The 23,240-nt window shown below is 45.3% G+C and overlaps 1 protein-coding gene across 1 annotated transcript in view; it reads right to left on the minus strand.

The window, feature by feature from the left end:
- Prkce (protein kinase C epsilon) overlaps nt 1-23,240 on the minus strand; it is a 514,828-nt gene that overhangs the window by 89,232 nt on the left and 402,356 nt on the right. Inside the window, exon 11 of the mRNA XM_050146031.1 lies at nt 16,717-16,871. Within this exon, the coding sequence (XP_050001988.1) occupies nt 16,717-16,871 (155 nt within the window). The remainder of the gene's footprint in view (nt 1-16,716; nt 16,872-23,240) is intronic.

Raw genomic sequence — 23,240 nt, forward strand, 5'->3', positions numbered from 1 at the left:
ATATGAGAGTGGCTGCCTCTCAAATTCTTTTATTTCTAAAAGTCTAGGAAATGGCATGCCTATCATTTGGTTCCCACACACAATACACCCCGAGATCATGCTGTGACACTCATGCCAAAGCCCCTCCCCTAGAGCCGCTTGCTTCCCAGGTCTCCCCTCACTGCCCACCAAGCTGCCTTTTGTGCTTTGGGCTCCAGTATATATTAGTTCTTCAGGCCCAAGGTCCATTTGGGGGTCCTTCCATTCCCATCCCCCATAGGAACCTTTTGTATACCCTGCCCTCTACCCTTCCCACACCCTCCACATCTTTTTCCTCTGACTACCTCTTGCCTACCCCTTCAGGCCTCTTTGGGAGAGGCTACTTCTTCCCCAAAGCCTTCCTGACTTTCTCTGGGCCAGCTCGGAGACCTCGCTGTGTTTCTCCGGCAGCGCCTATACGCTCCCTATCTTAACCCTTATCGGTTTTATTGTTATGGCTTGTTTCATTGTCTGCTGTTCCCACCCAAGGGCCAAGAGGGCAGAGACTGGATGTCTCTTGTCCTGATCAGAGCATCCTGAAGCTTACCTAGCACACCAAAGTGCCCTAACAACCATAGTTAACCTGCTGTCAGGACAACACAGGCATTTCCTTGGGGGCTTCTCAACAACCTTCTCCTTCAAGAGATGGCAGATGAGAGACGAGCGTATTTCCAGCAACGGAGCAAATGTCACCCCTGATTCCAAGAGGCAGGTGCCTGTGAGGGCCTCAGTCCTGACAGGACCGAGACTTCACCAGCATGCATCTCTGCCCTTGGCTAAGTGTTCTTGCATACAGGTGTAGTTCCTCAAGGTAGCACGTTCACCAGAGGAGTAAATATTTAAATTGGCTACATCAGAACCTTGAAAACTGTTCATTTTGTTAATTAGGGAGCACTGTGTACAAACTGGATGGGATGAGGGAACGACCCATCACCGGTATCAGCTGCCAATGAACGCCCATGTTCTAAGGAACTGCAGGAATCATGGGCTATGGTCTTTAAACCCTCCCAAGACGTTACCTTGGATACCAAAGCTTTCCAGACCCTCACAAAGATAATGAAGACAAATTTGTAATCCGCCTTCGGGTTATGGTCAAGGCATTCTCAGTCTTTGGGTCACAAAGCAAACTCATCCTGTCTGGCCATCTTATTGTATGGGTGGGGAAACTGAGGCCCTTCAAAAGAAAATAATTTTTTTCAAGGCCACCCAACTAAGTACCAGTTTCTGGTCTGGGTTCTACTCTGGCGTTCTTTGCCCACCAGCAATGCCTCAATTAGACACAGTAAGGGCATGTGGCATAGGGAAGGACACTCCAAACAAAGTCTGGGGAAAGGCTGGTCTAGCAAGGAGCCATGAAACATTTTACCCTGTGGCCAAATAGGTTCAATGAACTCCTCTCTCCCGATCTCCAGCCTCCTTGGTGGTAGGCCTCTTTGCTTTGTCTTATTTTCTGTAAACTAAACAAATGCATAACTTAAGCATTAAGAGATTGTGGTTCATTAAGGGAAACCATCAATTTATGATAATCCATGGGAGACCTTAGGATCATTCAACCAAGAAATAGACACCGCTGAATGGGGGAACTGTTTTAATACACTGTAGCGTAAGCAGTGTGAAGAGAGAAAGAAATGACTGGGTTTGCTGGAAAAGGCCAGGGGAAATAAGTTACCATCTCAAGGATGAGAAGGAGGGAGCTAAGTGAGCAAAACCCACTATATTCTAGGAAAAGTTTAGATGTTCTTCAAAGCTCAGAGGAGGCTGGCTGCCTGGGGACTGTTGCTGCTTGGAAGGGAATCAGTGCCTGTTATGCCTGAATATGTCACAGGTCAGTCAAAAACCATACCTGTTAGGCTCAAAGGTGACTCAGAGGGAAGGTCACTGGGAGAAGCAGCTCGGAAGATAGATGGGGACCATCTTGTGACAGACAGAGACTTATGTGTAAGTCCCAGTGGCCAAGCTTCTCAGTGACAAAGCCAACAAGAGCCCCGGGGGTTGTGGCTGCTATTGTGTGAGGGGCCCTAGAACCTCCAGGTTATTTTAAGACAACACAGACCTTCTTTGCTTCTTTCAACCAAGTGCCCCAGTTTCTTGCTTTATAAAAGGCAACTGGGCAGCAACAGTAGAAAAGACTGAGGCAAGGGTCACAGGGGGCACAAACAACAGCACATGACCACAGCAAGAAGTAAAGCCAACTACTATGGCCCCTATGGTCTCTGCTTACTGTGGGGCCTTTTCTGTTGTCTTCTCCATCTGTGACCCAAGTCACCTCAAAACAAACACAGCCCATGGGGAGGGCCACTGAGCCACCTCAGACTTTCACACAAGACTTCGCCTACCATGGCAAAGCTGCCGATTGTTTGCTAAGACAAGTCCCATTTTTAGTAGCTCAGTCATTAGCCAAGGGCCTTAAAGAAACAAAATCACATGACTCAGGCTTGGAGAATCTAGTCTCTGCTTGGATCCATAGCAGTGGCGCTCGTTCCAAGATTTCGGCTTCTATATGAGCACCGTGTGCTCATAAAGAAGCAACTCCGCTACCCAATTCCCCTTCATAGGTCAGGTCTGACACCTCAGCGTCTCACACATGTCTTCGTTTGGAAGACATATCCAGAGGAGATCTTTTCGCCAATCTGCCAACTGGCAGGCCACATCAATGGGAACTTCGGAGAACAATGTGAAGTTTACTAACTGTACATCCAGCCACTAACATAGGAAGTCTACGTTCTGTGCCAGATGGGACTGTAACGTTTCTCATGTGTTAACTCACGATCCTCACAGTAGCTTTGTCGGGGAGCGCTAACCCCTGATCTCACAGATGGAGAAACTCAAGGTTCTAGATGCTGAGTACATAGTGTGACCCGTGTTCTTAACCCTGACACTGGGCTCTCCATCCCATGCTAGGTACCAGGTCGTGCACAAACGTAGGAGTCCGTGACCACTTCGTCTCTAAACACACATTACCAGCTCAAATGCTGACAAATCTGATCAGGAATTTCCCTCTAGCTCTACGCTTCCTGTTTGTTCTGAATCTCCGATGTCAACAAAATTCAGAATCCCTCTTCTTCTCTGGTTAGCAGTGTCCTGGCTTCCTCGGAGGAATGTAAATACGGCTGTGGTTCCAGCCAGCCCCATCTGTGCTCTCCCCTGCCCTCCTCTCTATCATGTCACAGTGACTTGGCCACATGCTAGTACCAGTAGGAAACACTGATGAGAAACCAGCTTAGGGCAGAAGATGACCTCACCCTGAAATAAATCTGGACCCATAAAAACATAGAAAAACATAGCTCGCTCGCTCTCAAGATTATGGGATAATATTTAGCATGACTTTATTAGGGGATGCATTTTCAGTTGTCAGCAAGGCAGGGGGATCGCAGAGTCTCATGAATGACGTGCACATTACTTAGAGGCTCGGGATGGGTGTGCAACTGCAGCTCATGGATGTGGCAAAGAGAGCCCGAGAGAAAACGGGGATGCCAATGGCAGATGCCGAGGCTTCCCGACTAGCAGACGGTTTTGGCTTTTCCCACTCTCTGCCTACAGTCAGGGCAGGGATCAGCACAGCCAGCTTCCAAATACGTCCATGAGTCCCGCATCTGTGGAAATGCCCAGCCTCACAGGCAAAATAGGTTTTAAAAACTGAATCTGTTTTGAACATACACTTTTGTTCTTGCTGTTGCCCATACAGTACAATATAACCACTATTTACATAGCTTTCACAGTGTTTTAGGTAGCAGAAAACGGAAAGACCACAGGGTTTGTAGGGTAAACAGTACATTATCTGCCAATAGACTCCACTTTGCATACGATGCTTGAATTTCTCTGGATTTTAGTATCTGCAGTGATCTTGCAAGCATGCTACTGTACGTACTAAGTAATGACTATACTTTTCCTGTCTCGTGGCGCTAACACAGTCGTTCTCAACCTGTGGGTCACAACCCCTGTGGGGTCAAACAACCCTTTCACAGGGGTCATACATCATATATCCTGCATATCAGATATTTACATTATGATTCACAAGAGTAGTAAAATTACAGTTATGAAGTAGCAATAAAATAATGTTGTGATTAGGGGTCACCTCAACATGAGGAACTGTATTGAAGGGTTGAGGCCTTAGGAAGGTTGAGAACCTCTGCTCTAACAGGAATGAGCTATAATCAAATGAAGGCTCCTTTCTCTGGAATACTGTCCAGTGCTGAGTTAGAGGCTTTGCTCGGATGGGCCCTTTACTTGCACGGCAGAACTCACATGCCTGCCAGGCCATTCACCCAAAGATGAGGGGGTCTTGTAACACTGCCTTCATCACAGACAGTTTATTGGCCAAGCCCCCAAGCCACCTCCACAGGGCTGCTTCTGTCCCTAGCTTATCAAACAGCCCATGCCAATCCCACGGGTCTTGCCACCTTGCTTTTCTTACTTAACTATTAGCACATTTGACGTAGACGCTCTACGTGAGTGGCTGTTTAGGTGTTTTAGCCCAGCTCCTTTGTCTTAGTTTGTGAGAGTCGCCACAAACTGCATAACCTAAATGACAGGAACTGACTTCTCTCAGCTGTGACAGTTAGATGTCCAGGGTGAAGACGCTGGCAGCTTGGCTTCTTCTGGGGATGTTCTCCTTGGCTTGAAGAGGACCACCTTCTCCAAGTGTCTTCTCATCGTCTTTTCTCTGGACTTTTCTAGGCCTTAATTTCCATTTCTCTATAGATCACAGTTGTCGTGTATTAGAAGCCATCCTAACTTAAATGCAACTGCTTTTTTTAAGAGATTCTATTTTTAGAGAGAGGCATAGTCTGTCATGCTGGCGATGAAAACTTCAATATAAGAATTTAGATGGAGGGAGGGGTTGTTCCAGACACTCTCTGACTCCAAAGTCCAATATTCCCCATCTATCCAACTAATATTTACAGAACCTTCCCGGTGCCCGGGACTGCACACAGCACTTCTGAGGATGTTTTCTCATGCAATTTTCAAAACAGTCCAAATCGGTTTATGTTATAATTCCCATGGCATGGTGAAAAAGCAACATTTCAAACCATCTGATGATTCTGGTTAGGAAGACACAACAAAGATGGGGCTGACCCAGCCTTCAGCTGCAGTTCTTTGACCCCAAACTCAGAGTCATCTCTAAAATAGAACTCTGCTTCCCATGTGAAACTGGGACAGGCAGCAGCAGGGACAGGGTGACCCGGCAGTGGCGGTGAAGGTGGTGGGATGGGGTAAGAGCCCTCTCTTAGGGAACATCACAAATATTGTGGACAGTAACTAGAGCAACCCTAGGCGGTCCGTGGAGGCACTGTGGTTACTGTTGTAGTCGTTGACCTCTGGGTGGAGAGGGCAGACAGAAGACCTGTTGATACTTTCTCTCCCAAAGCTGGTCACAAAGATGGGGAAAAATAAGAGAAGAAGCAATAACCATACAATTTTGGACATGGAAAGCACATATAAGCCTGGCAATTGATTTGCCTAGCCAAAGAAAGCTGAGCCCTGAGCCAGTGATGAGGGAAATCAAGAAAAACTAAATTTATCCTGCAAAGTTCCCTCCCTCCTCCGGAGACCAGGAATAAATAGTTGTTTCCAGAGAGATGGAGATGGAGAGATGAGAGGAAGCTGAGGTGCAGCTATAAGCGCAGATGGCCAGGCATGTCTGGCCCCACCCTCTTCACCTGCATTCAGTGGCTTACTTCCTGGAGAAGGGAACCAGTGTGCTGCCAGACCTGGAGGGTGGGTACCAAGACAGTAATGATGGGAAGACTAACTAGAGACCGGAGAGTGATCTTCCAGGCCTCTCCCTTCTCTTTGCTCTGACAGAGCTAGCTGCATCACTCAGTCACAAAGCATCCCTGAGCAGCCACAATACACTGTATAGTCACACTTCCCTATAGGGGCACGAGTCTTTTTAAGGAAATATAATCACTCTAGAAATATCCACAGAATTTTCCCAACTGAGCAGTCATTTAGATAAGTCTACAGTGAACCCAACTTGACTAGTCTCATAACTGAGACTATTCATAGGAATCCTTCAGCAATAACCCAGAACTGAAGGGTTTGACAAGATCTATCAGTGTCTTGTACAACAGATCCAAGCAGACCAAAACCACATCACTGGGTAGTTCTGAAACCCTGAAAACAGAAAGACTTTAACACATCTCTGGAAAAAAGAAATAGGTTCGCACAAGGATCAAGAATCAGGATGACCAGCAGAGGCAACCTTGAATTAGCCAATAAGAGAACAGTATCCTTGAGTGAAAGCCGGCTTCAGCCTTCAGCATTACAAGGTAAAGACAGGATGGTTTCAGGTATAAGGGGGAGTTCCCCTATGATTAGCCTTGATTGGCAGTTGATGAATTGTATAGTCATTTGGGGGAAGAAGCCTTGAGGAATTCCATAGGTCAGATTGGCCTCTGGACATGTCTGTGGTGAATGAACTGATGTGGGTGGGCTCATCCCACTACGGCTAGTACCACCCCCGGGCAGGTGGTCCCAGCCTACATAAGATAGCCAGCTAAGCACAAGTCTCTGAGAGAGCCAGAGAGTGGGCCAGTAACACTTCTCCATGGTTCCTGAATAGAATTCCTACCCTGACTTCTCTTAATGACAGAGTGTGAATTGGAAGTATAGAGCGGAATAAACTCTTTTCTCCCCTAAGCTATCGTTTTGGTAAGAGTCCTTTTTCACAGAAGCAGGAAGAAAGTGAAAACAATATAGCACTAGAAATTTCCTCAGTGTGGTCCTTCCCTACATAGCGGGGATCTATAGTGTGTACATGTATGATATTTTCAAGGAATTAACATGAAATATTTCTATTTCTATTTTACTTTATTTTATTTGAGACAGGGCTTCCCTGTGTACCAACCCTAACTGTCCTGGAACTTGCTCTGTAGACCAGGCTGGCCTCTAACTCACAGAGATCTGCCTGTCTCTGCCGCCCAAGTGCTGGGGTTAAAGGCATCTACCACTACCACCTGGTTTATAAAGTATTTTTTAAAAGAGAGAGGACACGAGATACAGGAAAGGGAAGCCAAAACGATGAATCAGATAACGGAGAACAGGCTTGGCAGCTCGCAGCTGGCAGAGTGGGCAAGTCTTCATGCTGGAGTAGTTTAGAGGCAACGAGACAAAGGCATCCAAAATTATGAACTAGGTAAAGGAGCGGCTGCAAATGGGCGTCTTATGGGATGATGTGGTCATCTGTGGGGAGCTTGTGGTTGAATCGACAATGAGAGCACAGATTATTATTATATTACTATAAAGGCACAATTATTGACTCCGGGGAAAGCAAACCCAAATAACAGGCAGCAGAGGAAGAGTAATTATAGTATACCACATGACTCAGTCCCCAAAGGCATTTTATTTTTTATTTTTTCTTATTTATTTATTTGTTTTGTTGAAAAAAATTTCTGCCTCCTCCCCGCCTCCCATTTCCCTCCCCCTCCTCCCACTCCTCTCCCCCTCTCCCCACTCCTCTCCCCCTCCCTCTCAAGTCTGAAGAGCAGTCCGGATTCCCTGCCCTGTGGCAAGAGACTTGACTCTAGAGGGGCTCGCAGGTGTCCAGGGAGATGTCCCCAGATAGTACCTTGGGCAACTGAGGAGAGAGAACCTGAAATGACCCTATCCTATAGCCATACTGATGAATATCTTGCATATCACCATAGAACCTTCATCTGGTGATGGAAGGAGATAGAGACAGAGACCCACATTGGAACACTGGACTGAGCTCCCAAGGTCCAAATGAGGAGCAGAAGGAGGGAGAACATGAGCAAGGATGTCAGGACCACGAGGGGTGCACCCACCCACTGTGACAGTGGGCTGATCTAGTGGGAGTTCACCAAGACCAGCTGGACTGGGACTGAATAAGCATGGGATAAAACCGGACTCTCTGAACATGGCGGACAATGAGGGCTGATGAGAAGCCAAGGACAATGGCACGGGGTTTCGACCCAAAGGCATTTTAACAGCCCTAAAAAGGTGTGCAATGCATTATCACTTAATCAAGGTATGGTAAGCTAGAGAGAGAGGAGGCAGGGCTGGGAAGGGTGTATGTGACGGGTGGGAGAACGGGTGGTGGTCAAGGAGGAGGACTAACGTCTTATTACACAGTGAAAGTCAATAGGTAATACCTGAAATGGTCCCATCCAGATAATATAGTCCCCTCCAGAAATACAGAGGACTGTAGTAAATGCTAAGAAAGTTAACAGTTTCTACTTTTTTTTGGAAGGGAAGGAAGGCAAAAAGAAACTGCTTTTGTCTCAACACCTTACTGAGAGGCCTGCTGCTTTATCTGTATTCATATCTGACTAAAATCACATTTAAGCTTTACTCTGTCTCACTGTATAAACCTGGTGAGTTACTGCCCAAGCTTGGTTTCCAGGTTCCATATTTATAAAATGAAGGAGTGGAGTCATGTGATCTCCTAGGACCTTGATTTAACTGTCACTCACAACTCCTGTCATGGTGCCTGAGACTCTCTTTAAGAACTCAACTCTTTGATCTTGGGGAATTTTCACATTCTATAAGAGCCGGGGAAGGCAGACAGCTAAAAACAATGCTTCCTGGTGGCACAAGTGGGTTCCATAAAACTGGCAAGTCTGGGGGACGGGTCGCCCACCATACCATCTCTGCTGCTTTGTGGCAGGTCTTAAATAAACTGATGATATGAACTGAGGGCCAGTGATAGCAGACCTTCTAATTACTAACAGAGTTTTAACTAGGGACCTCTCAAGCAGGGAGATTCTCAACCATGTCAATGGTGGACAGAATTCCTAGGGAATAAGGCAAGGTGTAATGACTACTCTTGGATGTCAGAGTGACTATCACAACTGGAATTAACTACAATCCAAGCAGGCTGGTGCACCTGGGAGGGACTTTTCTTGACTGGGTCATGTGAGGTGAGAAGATCCACCCTAAATCTGGGCCACACCTTCTGGTGGCAGCCTACCTACGTGGGAGAAGGAAGCTCTTGCTTTGCCTGCTTGCCCTCGCTCTCACTGGCAAGTTCATTCCTTTACTGGCGGTAGAGCCTACTTCTTCATGATTCCAGTGTATACTGAAGACAAGCTGAGACATCCAGCTTTGGGGACTAGGTCCTAGGACTTTCTGTTGGGAAAGAGTCACTATTAGACTAGTTGGACCACAGCTGGTAAGCCTTCTCAATAGATCATATATATTCACTCTGTCAGGTCTGTTCCTTTAGAGAACCCTGACTAGTACAGAAGGCTAGCCTTCGTTTTGTATTACAATTTAGCATGCTTTTCCAGGGAAGCACAGCTTCCTGAACAACTGGGAAGAGAGCGATGTTAAAATGTCACTAAGGACAGAGAGTCCCGGTGAATTTAAGGAACAGGAGTGCTTGCAACTTCCTTTCCTGCATGCCAAAGACCAAATCTTAGTGCTCAGAATGTCAAATGTTAATCCTTCATGACACTTTAGGTAAATGAAATACCTGTTGCATGACCTTGATTTTATGTCCTCGACCCAAGTCTGACTGCCTTCCAGTCACCCCAAGTACCTCATGAAGAAGTTGGGACTGGTGTTCTCTAAACTCCTCAAATGGAAACCAGTCACCAAGAGGTTCTGTGCTTGCTCCATATTGCCCAAAGGATCCCCCAGAAACAGCTGTATTCATTGACCTTTGGGTAGCCATGAGGTTCAAGATGGAGAAAATAATGTCACGTCTTTCTTTACTGTTTACATTTTTATTTGTTATGTGATTAACACAGTCATCATCTTCAATGTTTACCTTTATGGGAAACAGAGTTAAAGGGTAAGTAAGAAGGATTCCACACTTTACTTCTAATGTGATCTAGAAGCTTGAGCTAGATGAAAGATTCCAATGCTCTTTACCTCTTAATGAAAACTAATCAAAAGTTTAAGATCATGTTTACATTTAGCCCTATATTCACGGAATCCCCACTGCCTTATGGGATAGATACAAGTGTAGGCTGTATCGAAGAGTGAGGACACTGAGTCATAAGCATGAAGACCAATGGGCAGAGTTTTGTATTGTCCATTCATCACCGCACTGGGCTACACAGGGCCTCCTGACTGTTCCCTCCCATCCTTCCAGGCAGACCACGAGCTCTCTTTTCTCTCACACCTCATACCTCACAGATAGAGGTGTCATCTCTGATAGTCAAGGGACACCACTAGACTCTGAGCACAAGGCAGAGGTGGAGAAAGCGGCTCAGGTCAAGCGACAGAAGACTGGCTCACCCCTCAAAGTCAATCCTCACAGTATGTGCAAGGGGCTTGGGGGAGGAATTTTTTCTCTCATTTTTCGTGTGTGTGTGCATCCACGTGTGCACACATGTGTGTGCTTTGCACATGTGTGGGTACATGTGCCAAAGTTCAAGGTCAATAATCATGCTCAATTGTTTTTCCACTTTATTCATTGGAGCAGACTCTCCTAATCAAACTCATAATGCATCAATACAGCTGGTATCGTTAGCCAGCTTTCTCCAGGAATCCCACCTCTGCCTTTTTGAGATCAGAATTACAGGTGGGCCACCATACCTACATGTCACTTACGTGGCTTTCTGAAAGTCTGAACTCAGTTCTCATACTTGTACAGCAAGTCTTTAACCTCTGAGCCCTTCACAGCTCAGTAGGGAGACTTTCAACAGCTACAGTGAGGATGAGTGGAAACAGTGCTTGGACACATACCTCTCTTGTAGCACTGAGGAGCGGCATAAAACAGCCAGCTCGGGACACAGAGACAGTGCCCTGTGCCGTGGGGCAGAGAGCCTGAGTCTAAGCAGGACTAGAGGGAAAAGCACTATGCCTATCAATTTGGGCTTTCTTTTAGGTATAAACCACTGGCTAGGAAGTGACCCCTTCCCTTACTTATTGAATACTGGTCAATTTGCTATTAATTAGTGTACATATAAAAGTTTAGTGGGAAAGATGGAAAACCCAATCTTTTTTTTAAAGATTTATTTATTTATTATGTATACAACATTCCTTCCATGTGTGCCTGCAGGCCAGAAGAGGGCACCAGATCTCATTATAGATGGCTGTGAGCCATCATGTGGTTGCTGGGAATTGAACTCAGGACCTCTGGAAGAGCAGCCAGTGCTCTTAACCGCTGAGCCATCTCTCCAGCCCTGGAAAACCCAATCTTAACCCTAACAGTGAAATCTATACAACCTGGCCTTGCCTATCTGTAATATAGATTCCTGCCCCACCCCATATGTCATACACAATAAAATGGCCATCCAGCATCAGAACAGGACACACACTCAGCCTCTCTGTGTCGACCTCAGACACAGACCCTTGACAGCCCTTCTGTTGGCAGCTTGGGATAAACCCAACAGGGTACACAGTGATCCCCCGGTCCTCCTGAATCTGTACTATAAGACATGGAAAGGAATGAGATGGCCTTTAGAGTAAAAAAAAAAAAAAATGCATGTCAGGAATGCTTCAAACAGAGACTTTTGGGAAATACAGCCTTAGGAAGCAGCAAGTCCCAGACTGGAAAGTTCTAGAACAGAACATGCCTGAATAAGCAAGCACTGAATACCATGGATGAGAAGAGCGCTGTCCTATGCCACCCCATGCGAGCACTCTCTTGTGTGTAGCTCTGAGAGACAGGGACAAGGTCAGCCGATGAATCTGCCAAACACTGACTTAGAGAGATACTATCTTGTTTAGGAGACCTTAGCATCAGGGCAGGCTGGAAGGGAGGGACAGTCGCACAAACGGTACAGGTCATTATCCTGAAGACAGAAGGGAACTTCTCTAGAGCTGCAGTTCCCAGGAGTGGTGACTTGAATGATAACGACCCCCACAGGCTCATAAACTTCTATGCTAACTCCAGTTGGTGAAGTATTTGAAAGGATTAGGAGGTGTGGCCTTGTTGAAGCAGCTGTGTCTTTGTTGGAGGAGGTGTATCTCTAGAGGTAAGCTTTGAGATTTCAGGCCTAGCTGTGTGCACACAGGGTCTCTGCAACCAAGATGCTTACCATTTTAAAAGCTCTCCAGGACAGAAAAGGATTACAGATACACAATAGGACAGATTCAGACATAAAAGACCTCTAAATAAGACACAGTGGGAAAGATGGAAAACCCAATCTTAACCTTAACAGTGAAATTCATACAACCTGGCCTTGCCTATCTGTAATATAGATTCCTGCCCCACCCCATATGTCATACACAATAAAATAACCATCCAGCATCAGAACAGGACACACACTCAGCCTCTCTGTGTCAACCTCACACTCAAACCCTTGACAGCCCTTCTGTCAAGGTACATAGGCTTGGGAGAGAGAAGAAAAAGAATATAGACAGTTATAGAAGAAAGTAAATGGTTTATAAAAATAGATAAATAAAGCAAAGTATTTAAAGAGACAGAGTACAGACAGTCATAGATTAAAAGGAGTAAAGAAAAATAAGCCATGTAAATATGGAATATACACAGAGTCTGTATTATGCATACTATTGTGTTTTATTTGAATTTTTTTTTACTATGAAGGAGCTAAGTACAGAGAGACATTTCATTGTATGGACTGCTAAAATAAACCAGCATATATATTTTAAAGGTATTATGACTTCAGAATTTGGGTCTAAGGATTCGTTGTTTTGGAAAAGAAGTTCTTCTTTTGTTTCCACAAAGGATGAGAACCTGTGGATTTCTTCTAGACTAATGTAGTTTGATGGTCCAAGACCCCCTGAATGATCTCCATAAATACCCCCCAAAACACTTTGCCCAATAAAAAGCAGGAAGCAGTTTGGAGAGAACTATGCCCAAATTCCCAAATATTGTTTATAAATGTTTGTTTACACTTAAATGAGGATATGCTATAAAGATGGATACTTTGCATGGTCTGGATCTTGGTTTATTGATATAAATTTAAGGTCAATTTTGTCATTTGTATATTTCTGCTCTTAATTAAGGTATTGTGTTTTTACAGCTCATTAAAAAATGTAATGTATTAAATTAATTAAAAATACAGGTTAATAGTCATCTATAATAGTCTATAACAGTCATCTATAATAGTCTATAGTAGTCAAGCTTGTAGTCATGTTAGTTAGATTTTCTAGACGTACAGAGATATATTTCAGATGGATAGGTATTCTTCAAACCTTTAAAAGACTGTAAAATATGGCATTTAAAGTGAAGAACTTAGGACTTTTCATAACAATGAGACACATTTGTTCCTGGCAGCACCAATCTACTTCAGGAGGATGAGGGGTATTGAAGAGGCTCCTCATGGAGTTTGTTAGCCATTTGGGCAAGAAACTGCTCTTGCCTGAACTACTTAAACTGGACTTGCAGGACCCACAGAAAAATGACTGCTAAAGTTGCCTAATGAAGGTGAGACAGTCCTTCGGGGTTCCTGATTTATGAAAGAGTCTGCCAGACATTCTGCAGGATACAGAAGAAAATTACTGACGAACTGCCAATATAGGCAGAACTGTCTTTGAAACTTCCTGCTTTGTGGAAAAGTATGCTGGATATTATAGGCCTGTAGGCTGAAGATGGATGCTCCAATGTCACAGAAGAACTTTGGGTGACTGTCCAGGCAGCAAGAGGTCTCTGTCAATTCTAGAGTTTTGGAAGTTGCTTACAATGCACTTCCTGTTTACTGGGTAATATTATATCCTTCTGAAGTCTTTGATGGAGTTGAAGAATAGATAGTTATAATTATAATTTTTCTTAGTTATGATAAAAGATAAAGTAGATATAAATATTATAACTAATTCTTGCTTGATAACTGTTTTGTTGTATGTAACTTTACTATGTTAAAGTTAAAAACTTTCTTTTTATTTAAACAGAAAGGAGGAAATGGTGTGGGAGGTCCTTCTGTATATGTGTTGCTTTTGTTGGTTAATGAATAAAGAAGCTATCTTAGGCCTGTGCAGGGCAGACTAGAGCTAAGCAGGGAAAACTGAACGTGGGAGAAATAAGGCAGAGTCAGAGAGACTCCATGGAGCCACCAGTCAGAACCTTGCTGGTAGGTCACAAGCCTCATAGTAAAATATAAAATAAAATCAATGGGTTAACTAAAGATAAAAGAGCTAGGTAACAATACGCTTAAGAGATTGGCCAAGCTGTGATTTAATTAATACAGTTTCTGTGTAATTACTTTGGTTCTGGAAAGTCGGTAATGAAAAGTGGCCTTCTACAACAACCAACTACTGTGTACACCAACATATAAGAATTTAAAAAACACTACAGGTTTAAGAAAAATGTCCCTTTGAAGAGCTTGAAATTTAGTGAACAATGGTCTAGACCAGCGGTTCTCAACCTTCTTAATGCTTCAACCCTTTATTACACACAATTTCTCATGCTCATGTTGGGATGACCCCAGCCATAAAATAACTAATCTTGTTACTGTTATGAACTGTATTATAAACATCGGATATACAGCATATCTGATATTCAACCCCTATGGGGATCATGAGGTTGAGAGCCACTAGTTTCAGTCTTGGACACATGGCCAGTGGTGGATGCACCAAGAGAACTAAAGGTGATGAGACCCCCAGTGAACTACATTCTGTATGCTCCCTTCCTCTCCCCACCTGATGGGGGAGAGTCTTCTGTTTTGTGTTAATTTCATTGGTTAAATAAAGAGACTGCCTTGGCCCTTTAATAGGACAGAAAATTAGGTAGGCGGAGTAGACAGAACAGAATGCTGGGAGAAAGAAAGCCGAGTCAGTCAGTCGCCATGATTCTCTTACTCCAGACAGATGCAGGTTAAGGTCTTTCCTGGTAAGCCACCTTGTGGTGTTACACAGAATATTAGAAATGGGTTAGAGCAATATGTAAGAGCTAGCCAATAAGAAGTTATAACTAATGGGTCAGGCAGTGTTTAAAAGAATACAGTTTCTGTATTCTCCCATGCGGGAGCTGGGGTGGCCAGGCTGCTCCTCACTACACCCACCAAGTAGGTAAACTTGTGAGTTGCCTCTAAACAACAATACAGCACAACAAAGACAATATGATGTCACTACTCAGGTGATGACATACTGCGTGAGAGGCATGGGATTTTTTTTTTTTTAATGAGCTGTCCTGTTCTGGCTGTTCTTAAATTCCTGGGCTCATGTGATCCTATTGCCCCAGACTTCTGAGTACCTAGAATTATAGGTGTGTACCATTATGTCCACCATGGGCATACAGATCTTAGACTCAAACCTGCTTTCAAGGTTACCAGAAAGGGAATCCCCTTGGGTGGGCCCACTAGCCTTTGAAAGGAGGTTCTATTCCTTCGCTGAGTTTAGAAACTCTGAGAAGTTAAGCCCTTCTCTCCAGCTAACCTCAAGCAAGCCTCGTCAGCTATCAAGTCTCAAGAACTAAAATTCTGACCATCAGCATGTGACCTTGGAAGAAGAACCCAAACTTCATATGGGAAGCTGACTTAGCTGTCACCTCCACCACAGCATGGTGATACGGAGCATTAGAATGGTTGAGAAGCTGGGAAATGAGTAGAGGTTGTTCCCAGACTCCAAGGCTGTGTGGTATGAGCCAGACAGCAACATGAAGTACAGACATGGATCCCCATAGGACAGGCTAGAGCCATGCTTCTCAACCTGTGGGTCGTGACCCCTTTCACAGGGGTCACATACCAGACATCTTGAATGTCAGATATTTACATTATTATTCATAATAGTAATAAAATCACAGTTATGAAGTAACAACAAAATAATTTTCTGGTTGGGGGTTAGGATAACATGAGTAATTGTATTAAAGGGTCATAACACTAGGAAGGTTGAGAACCACTGGTCTAGAGTGTGGTCTGCTGGAAACACTGACCTCCCCCACCCCGGTGCTCCTGCCCTGACTTTATGAAACTGAAGACTAGTAGAAGGAAGGGAATCCTGGGGTGAGCTTGACCAGTATCTTTCAGAGAACAGAGATTCAAGAGCAGTCAGAAGTACTGAAGCAAGAGCCTGGTCAACTCTAGCCTAAGGCAAAGCCGCTCCTCCACCACCCAGTTTTGGAAAAAGGAGGAAGCAAAGACCAAGTAAAGAAATGGAGAGTCAGTGGGAAAAAGCAAATTTAGCATCTTTGTTGGTGATTTTAAGTATTTACTCCTCCCTCCCAGAATTCCTAACCTCACAGAAGAGCCTGCCTAAAGCTCTTTTACTGGAAAACGTGTGTGTGTGTGTGTGTGTGTGTGTGTGTGTGTGTGTGTGTGTTATGCTGGAAGGGGACTGAGCTACTAGCAATAAATAAAGGACTGGACAATCTGAAAAAAGTCACTTCCTGTTGGATAATGTCTAGTTCCCACTCCCCACCCCCACGCCTGGAACATAAACCTCCAGCCCTGCACAGGACTCCTCCTTCCCAGAGTCTATTGACTGGAGACAGTTAAGCCAAACAAACTCAGGAAAGGGCAAGAGATCAGGAAGTGGAGGAAGTTCGTGGCACAGGAGGAAAAAGACAAGAGAATGCCCTGATGTTCGAGGAAGAGGGTGGAGGAGTCAGAGGAGTGAAGGCTGCCTCAGGATCACAGAGTCAAGACTTTAAATGTCACCACTCTAGCATTAAATCAAAACAGGCATAAACAGCCGGTCAAATCTCCTGGGGCCTTTCAAATATTAACATTAATAGTGATAAACAACGCCCCCTCCCCGCCCCAGTTCTCTGTATGCAAATTGGAACAAACAGCTGCCGGGAGACCCGCTGGGCAAGGACCAGAGGTAGTTCAAGGGTCTGGAGACGTTGGCTTTTGTTCTCTGAGGAGGAAAGAGAGAAGAGGCTACCTGTAGATCACGCCATGCTGGTGGAGGAACATGAGAGCTGACGTGACCTCTGCAGCATAGAACCGGGAACGAGGCTCGTCGAATTTTCGGGACCGCTGAATCTGGAACATGAGGTCTCCACCGTTTACATATTCCATGACGAAAAAGAGTCGATCCTGGAAGGAGAGAAGAAAATGCTACTTAAGCCAAACCTGGGCAGCATCTAGTTAGGGCTAGCTATCCCCTGGGGATCCTCCAGGGGCAAACAAGGCCTTATGGCAGGTGAAGGCTGATGGAGTATTCCAGAGCGAGACAAAGGGAGGAAACACTTGAAGCAGGGTGTCAAGGGCTGTGTCAAATTCAGTCTTTGGGGATGGGGGACAAAGCTCAGTTGGTACAGGGCTCATCTAGCAACCAAGAAGCACTGGGTTACATTCCCAGAAGCACACAAACTGGATTATGGTGCAAGACTGCAATCCCAACTTTGGAGGCTGGGTAGAGCCAAAGAATGCAGAAAGCTTACACCAGGGGTTCTCAACCTTTAACACACTTCCTCATGTTGTGGCCATACCAACCATAAAATTATTTCATTCTACTTCATAATTGTAATTTTGCTATTGTTATGAATCATATGTAAAAAAAAAAAAGTCTGTGGGAGACCCCTATGAAAGAGTTGCTCGACCCCAAAGGGGTTGTGACCCACAGGTTGAGAACCACTGCTCTAGGCTTATTTCCCTTAAGCACAGCCCCAGGAAGCTGAGCCACAGCCACCCACCACTCAGGGTAGCCCCTCCTTATCTGTACCTATGACAGCGTGAGGAGAAAGAAGCTCAAATCCACTTTGCACAGTTCACCATTTCCTAAGCAGCTAGCATGTGGGATGGCATTGGGGAAGGGATTATAAGCTGTGCGGTCCTGCCGGCCTACAGTCAAGGATGGAGATGGGACATGGGCAGAGTGGCAGAAAAACACAAAGGGAACTGAGCAAGGTGACAATACATGGTGCTATCCGAACTGGGAAACACAGGGAGGAGCCTAGAAGGAGATAGACCTTACTTCACCAAGTCAGGGGCAGATACCTCACCGTGGAGAGAGTGAATATGTTTAGGACAGCAACGTGACCAGACCAGAGGGACAGCAAAGCTAATGGCGGTCTAAGAGGTCAAAGAGACACAAGGCATCTTGTTCCCCGCAACAACCCTTCTTCTTTCCCCTCAATCTTTCTCATGTCTCATGTAGTCCAGGATGCCCTAAAATTTACTATGTAGCCAAGAAGGATCTTGAACTTTGATTCTCCCGCCTCCACTTCCTAAATGCTGCGATTAGAGGTGTATACTGCCATGCCTGTTTTGTGTGTGTTGGAGATCAGTCTACCAACTAAGCTACCTCCTCAGCCCTGGATGCAATCTTAGCATAGAAATGTATTCTAAAAGAAGCTCACGAGAGGACATCATCTTCCCCTAAGATTGATAAAATCATCCACAGAAAGCTCTTCATTCAGGAGGCATGGCTACTTCACTCTTACCATTCCTTTTGCAGAAAGTGCACACTAATCTCTTCTGTGGGCTACGTTACTGGCATTCAAAGAGGACCCAGGGTAGAATTTCTTTTCTGTTTGTCTCATATTTCTTCTCTCTGTGGTGGTTTGAAAGAAAATGGCTCCCAAAGGAAGTGCCATTATTAGGAGGTGTGGCCTTGTTGGAGCAAGCATCTCACTATGGGGGCAGTCTTTGAGGTCTCTTTTGCTCAAGTTTCCATTGGTGTGACAGACAGTGCACTTTCAATTGCCTTCTGATCAAGATGTAGGTGGCACCATGTCTGCCTGCATGCTGCCATGCTCCCCAACATGATGATAATGGACTGAACTTCTAAACTGTAAGCTGGCCCCTCATTTAAATGTTCTCTTTTCTCAGAGGTTCTGTGGCCATGGTGTCTCTTCACAGCAACAGAAGCCCTCCCCTGCTTTTTCCCCAGAACATCAACTTGTCCTCACAAGTTCATGCTACCTTGCTGACTGTTCAACTGAGCCAGTGGTTCTCAACGTGTGGGTCATGACCCCTTTGGGGATCAAATGACCCTATCACAGGGGTCACATATACATATCCTACATATCAGATATTTATATTACAATTTGTAACAGTAGAAAAATTAGAGTTATGAAGTAGCAATGAAATAATTTTATGGTTGGGGTCACCATAACATAAATAACCGTGTTAAAGGGTCTCAGCATTAGGAAGGCTGAGAACCACTGCTCTAAACATTCCTTCCCATTCATATCCTTAAGACCGATAGTGCTCAGACCAACTCCCACCCAAGGGAGTCAACAGCTCTAACAGTGGGACTAAGCCACTCATTGTTAAAGCCCCAGGTGATCCTGATATCCGTCCAGGGTGGGGAGCCACAGACTCTCATCCATCTGATTTCTACCAAGATATTTTTACAACAGTAAAACTTAAAGAATACTAAATTAGTTCTCTTTTTTCATTTCAAGGACTCCTTCTACGGTGTAAATTAAAACTACTTTGAGATTCTATCTGACCCCAGTCACGATGGCTTGCTATGGGACAATGGTCTTGTACTCTGTAAAGATTTGTTACTTGTATTTTAATAAAACACTGACTGGCCAGTAACCAGTCAGGAAGTAGAGGCAGGGCAATGAGAACAGGAGAATTCTGGGAAGAGGAAAGGGTCAGTCTACAGCTGTCATTCAGACACAGAGGAAGCAAGATGAGACTGCTTGCTAATAAAAGGCACCAAGCCATGTATCTAACATAGACAAAAAATTATGGGCTAATGTAAGTTATAAGAGTTAATAACAAGCCTGAGCTAATAGGCCAACCAGTTTATAATTAATGTAGACTTCTGTGTGTTTCTTTGGGACTGAAAAGCTGCGGGACGGGGAGGGACCGAAACTCCTGTCAACAATGGCTATCATCAAGAAAGTAAACTGTTCTAAGTCCAACAGATGTTGGCAAGGATGGGAGAGTGGTGGACACATCACTGGTTGGGGATGCAAACTGGTGAAGCCACCATGGAAGTCAGTGGAGGAGGTTCCTCAAAGAACTGAAAATAGAACTCCAATAAGATCCAGTCAGATCACTGGTGTGTACCTGAAGGACTGTATATCCACGTGCCAGAGAGAGCTTGTACGTCCAGGTAGACTGGTGCCCTATTTGTAACAGCTAAGACACAGAACTAGCCTAGGTGTCCGTCAACAGCAGAATGAAGAAAATGGGGCGCACACACAATAGTTTAATTCAGCTGTAAAGAAGAATGAAATTGTGTGGAGGAAGAAGGGGTGTGAATGAAGGGGGAGAGGTACAAGAGAGAACAATGGGTGGGCGTGAACATCAGTGTGTCAACCTGGTGTGACTCTCAGAGAAGGACAGCCTAGATAGGCTAACACGTGATCACATCTCTGGAGCTGTCCTGGTGGCCATAAGAGATGTGGGAAGTCTCAGACTCAAAGCGCAAAGCTCCATCCTCTGGTTTGGGGTCCTGGTCTGTGTAAGAGTAGAGAAGACTGGCTGAGTGGTAAGCATGCATGCTTTTCTCTCTCCGCTCTTGAAAGTGGGTGTCACTGACTGTTTTACGCTCCCACCACGCTGAATTCCCTGGTGGGATGGACTGTACCCTGGACTCAGAAGCCAAATCAGTCCCCTTCTTCCATAAGATGCCTTTTCAGTAGGACATTTCATCATAGTAACAGAAATAAAATTAAAACAGCAGGGAAAAAACAATTTTAAATGTTTTTGCTTATACATGGAATCTAGATTTAACTCTGTGTGTGTGTGCATGTATATGTGTGTGTGTGTACAAGGAAAACAAAAGAGGGATCAAAAAGAGGAAGGAAAGGGATTAATAAGAGAGGGGACAACCATAAATAGTGGTTAAATATGAAAAAAATACAATGATATATGTACAAAAATGCCTTCATGAAGACTATTATTCTATACACTAAAACTTAATCTAAAGAAAAGAAAGGGATCCCTCCAAGAACAAACACCTTAGCCATCCGCATCACTCAGAGGCACACGAGGGCAGGGATCCTTGCAGCCCATGCTGTTTCTGATTTGGAACATCGACATCTCTAACAAGGTCTCAGGAGATGATGCTGGTCCAGTGACCACATCTGGAGAACCTCTGTCCTAGAGGCCATGGGACCAGCCTTTCCCAAGGCAAGCACAGACACACTGCTTGTTCATACTGCCCCATCAGCTGGACAATTCTCCATCAGAAATAATGGCCATAATGTCCAGCGAGTAGTGACCAACCCTGAGCTTAGGCTGTGACCACAATGGAGGATTTGAAGAATCCAAATCTCTAAGGGCAAACATCTCCCTCTCCTCTTGTAGTCTACCCTGACATTAGCCACGTAGTCCTCAGGGTGGAGGCTGCAGAGTGACAGAGGGGAGTGCCCACCACAACTATAGCCCTCACTGGATGCCTGACCGCGGGCAAAGAATCTGCAAAAATGAGGACGCAGGGTCTACCTTAGAGAACTATGCTTTACTTTTTGTTTTGCAGTACCCAGGGCTCAAATTGAAGAGTCTCGAGCATGCTAGACAAGCCACAGCCCTAACCCTAAATTCTATGTTAAAACGCCCAGTTTGTAGTTGGTGCTCCATGAGGATGAGCCAGGCCTATTGTCACTGGCTGTACTGGTAGCTGTTATTACTGCGCACCTCTTTTCTAACCTTTCTCCAGCTTTCTGCCCTGATTATCTTCTCTCCCAACAAATCACTTCCCTGAGCCCTCGGGCTGATTTCCTCCTGTTGAGTCTATGTCCTTTCCTGTCCCTTTCCTCTTTTCGGTGTCACCTCTGCCTCTCTGCAGACTTCTCCCTGCCACCATGCAGTGCCGAGCTCACAAGGCTGGACGCTGGGCCTTCCTGGTGGTGTGAATTTATTTATGTACACCCGCAGCTTCCATGGCTCTCTGCATGGATGACGCATTCGCTCAGCCCTAGACGCTGTCTGTGAGTTCCAGACCCTCGTGTCTGCTTCTGATCCCCCTCCAGATGCCTCTCAGGCACTCAAACATGTCAAAACGAACCTCATTGTCTTCCTCAGCAAGATGGTCCTCGCATGGAGCTTCACCTTCAGCTGGGCTTTCAAGCAGCCATCTGTAATCGTCCCTCCGCTACCTCCCCAACACCCCCCACCAGCCCTGCTGCTCTTGCCTTTTCTCATGCCCTGCCCACTTCTCTTGGTCTCCACCACTGCCATGCTGACCTCTCCGACTCAAGCAGCTTTTCTCTCTTGTCTAGAGTTCTGCTCTGTTAGGAGGGTTCTGCACTTGTCTCAGCTTCCTGACCTGATGTTAGTCACGCTGTAGGTGAAGGGACTCGGCTAAGATGGAATATGATTACACTCTTCCATATTCCTTCCCTCACTCTACTGCTATTAATATGTGTGTGTTGTGTTGAGTGTGTGTTGTGTGTGTATATGTGTCTTGTGTTGTGTGTGAATGATTGTGTGGGTGGTGTGTGTGCACGCGCACACTGTGAGCATGTTGTACACGCACATGAGTGTGTGGGTATGTCGAACCATGAATGCATGGGTGGAGGCCAAGGCAAGAGATGACGCATCTTGTTTCATTCTCATCCTATTACCTAGAGATGGTCTCTCATGACCTGCAAACTTGCCCTTTAAGCTAGACGAGCTGGCCAAGGCAGTGTCAGGAGCTGCCCCTCAATACTAGAGTTACAGACATGTGCAGATATGCCTAGAATCTTCTGGGTTCTGGCGATTCAAACTCGGGCCCTTCTGCTTGCACAAGGCAAGCACTTTCATCCACTGAGTATCCTGCCGAGAGCTCCTTACTTCTTTTAAAGGCTTGTGTTCCTCTTAGGACAAGCAGCAAACACTTTAGCACACTGTAGGACTCATATGATCTTCTGAGTCACTTGCCTTCCAGCTGTCCCTTATTCCTTCTGCCCTAGAATCTCATTTCATGTTCTTGCTGTTTGGAATGCTTCCCCTTCTCTCTCTCCACAATGAGTTCCCCGTATCTCCTTACTGCAAAGATTTCAGTGCCGTCAACGTTTCTTTGGGGAAGCTGTCCTTGATTTTCCTGACAAGATCCACTCCATCTGTCTTTGTGTTATGTCCCGTGTTACAACATTTAGTTCAAGGAATGTCATATTTGTGTGACTAGGATTTTCCCATTACCTCTGTACTGGCTAGATTTATGTCAACTCAACACAAGCAATTTCATTTTAGAAGAGGGAACCTCAACTGAGAGAATGCTCCCACCAGGTTGGCCTGTGGGCAAGCCTCTGGTGTATTTTCCTCACTGATGGTGGTTGGGGCGGTGTGGGTGGGGCACTCCAGCTCACTTCGGGTAGTGTACTAAAACTGGCTGGCAGTTTTGGGCGCTGCAAAAAATCAGACCAGGAAATCCACAAAGGAGCAAGCCAGTAAGCAGCACTCCTCCCCGGTGTCTGCTTGAGTTCCTGCCTTGAGTTCCTACCGTGGCATCCCGCAGTGATGGGCTTGTCTGCTACAAGCAGAGATAACCTTGTGCTGCTTTTGGTCACAATG

Source organism: Alexandromys fortis, unplaced genomic scaffold (genome assembly GCF_014885135.2).
Source record: "Alexandromys fortis isolate MF-2015 unplaced genomic scaffold, M_Fortis_MF-2015_v1.1 scaffold_42, whole genome shotgun sequence".
NCBI classification, from domain to species: Eukaryota; Metazoa; Chordata; class Mammalia; order Rodentia; family Cricetidae; genus Alexandromys; species Alexandromys fortis.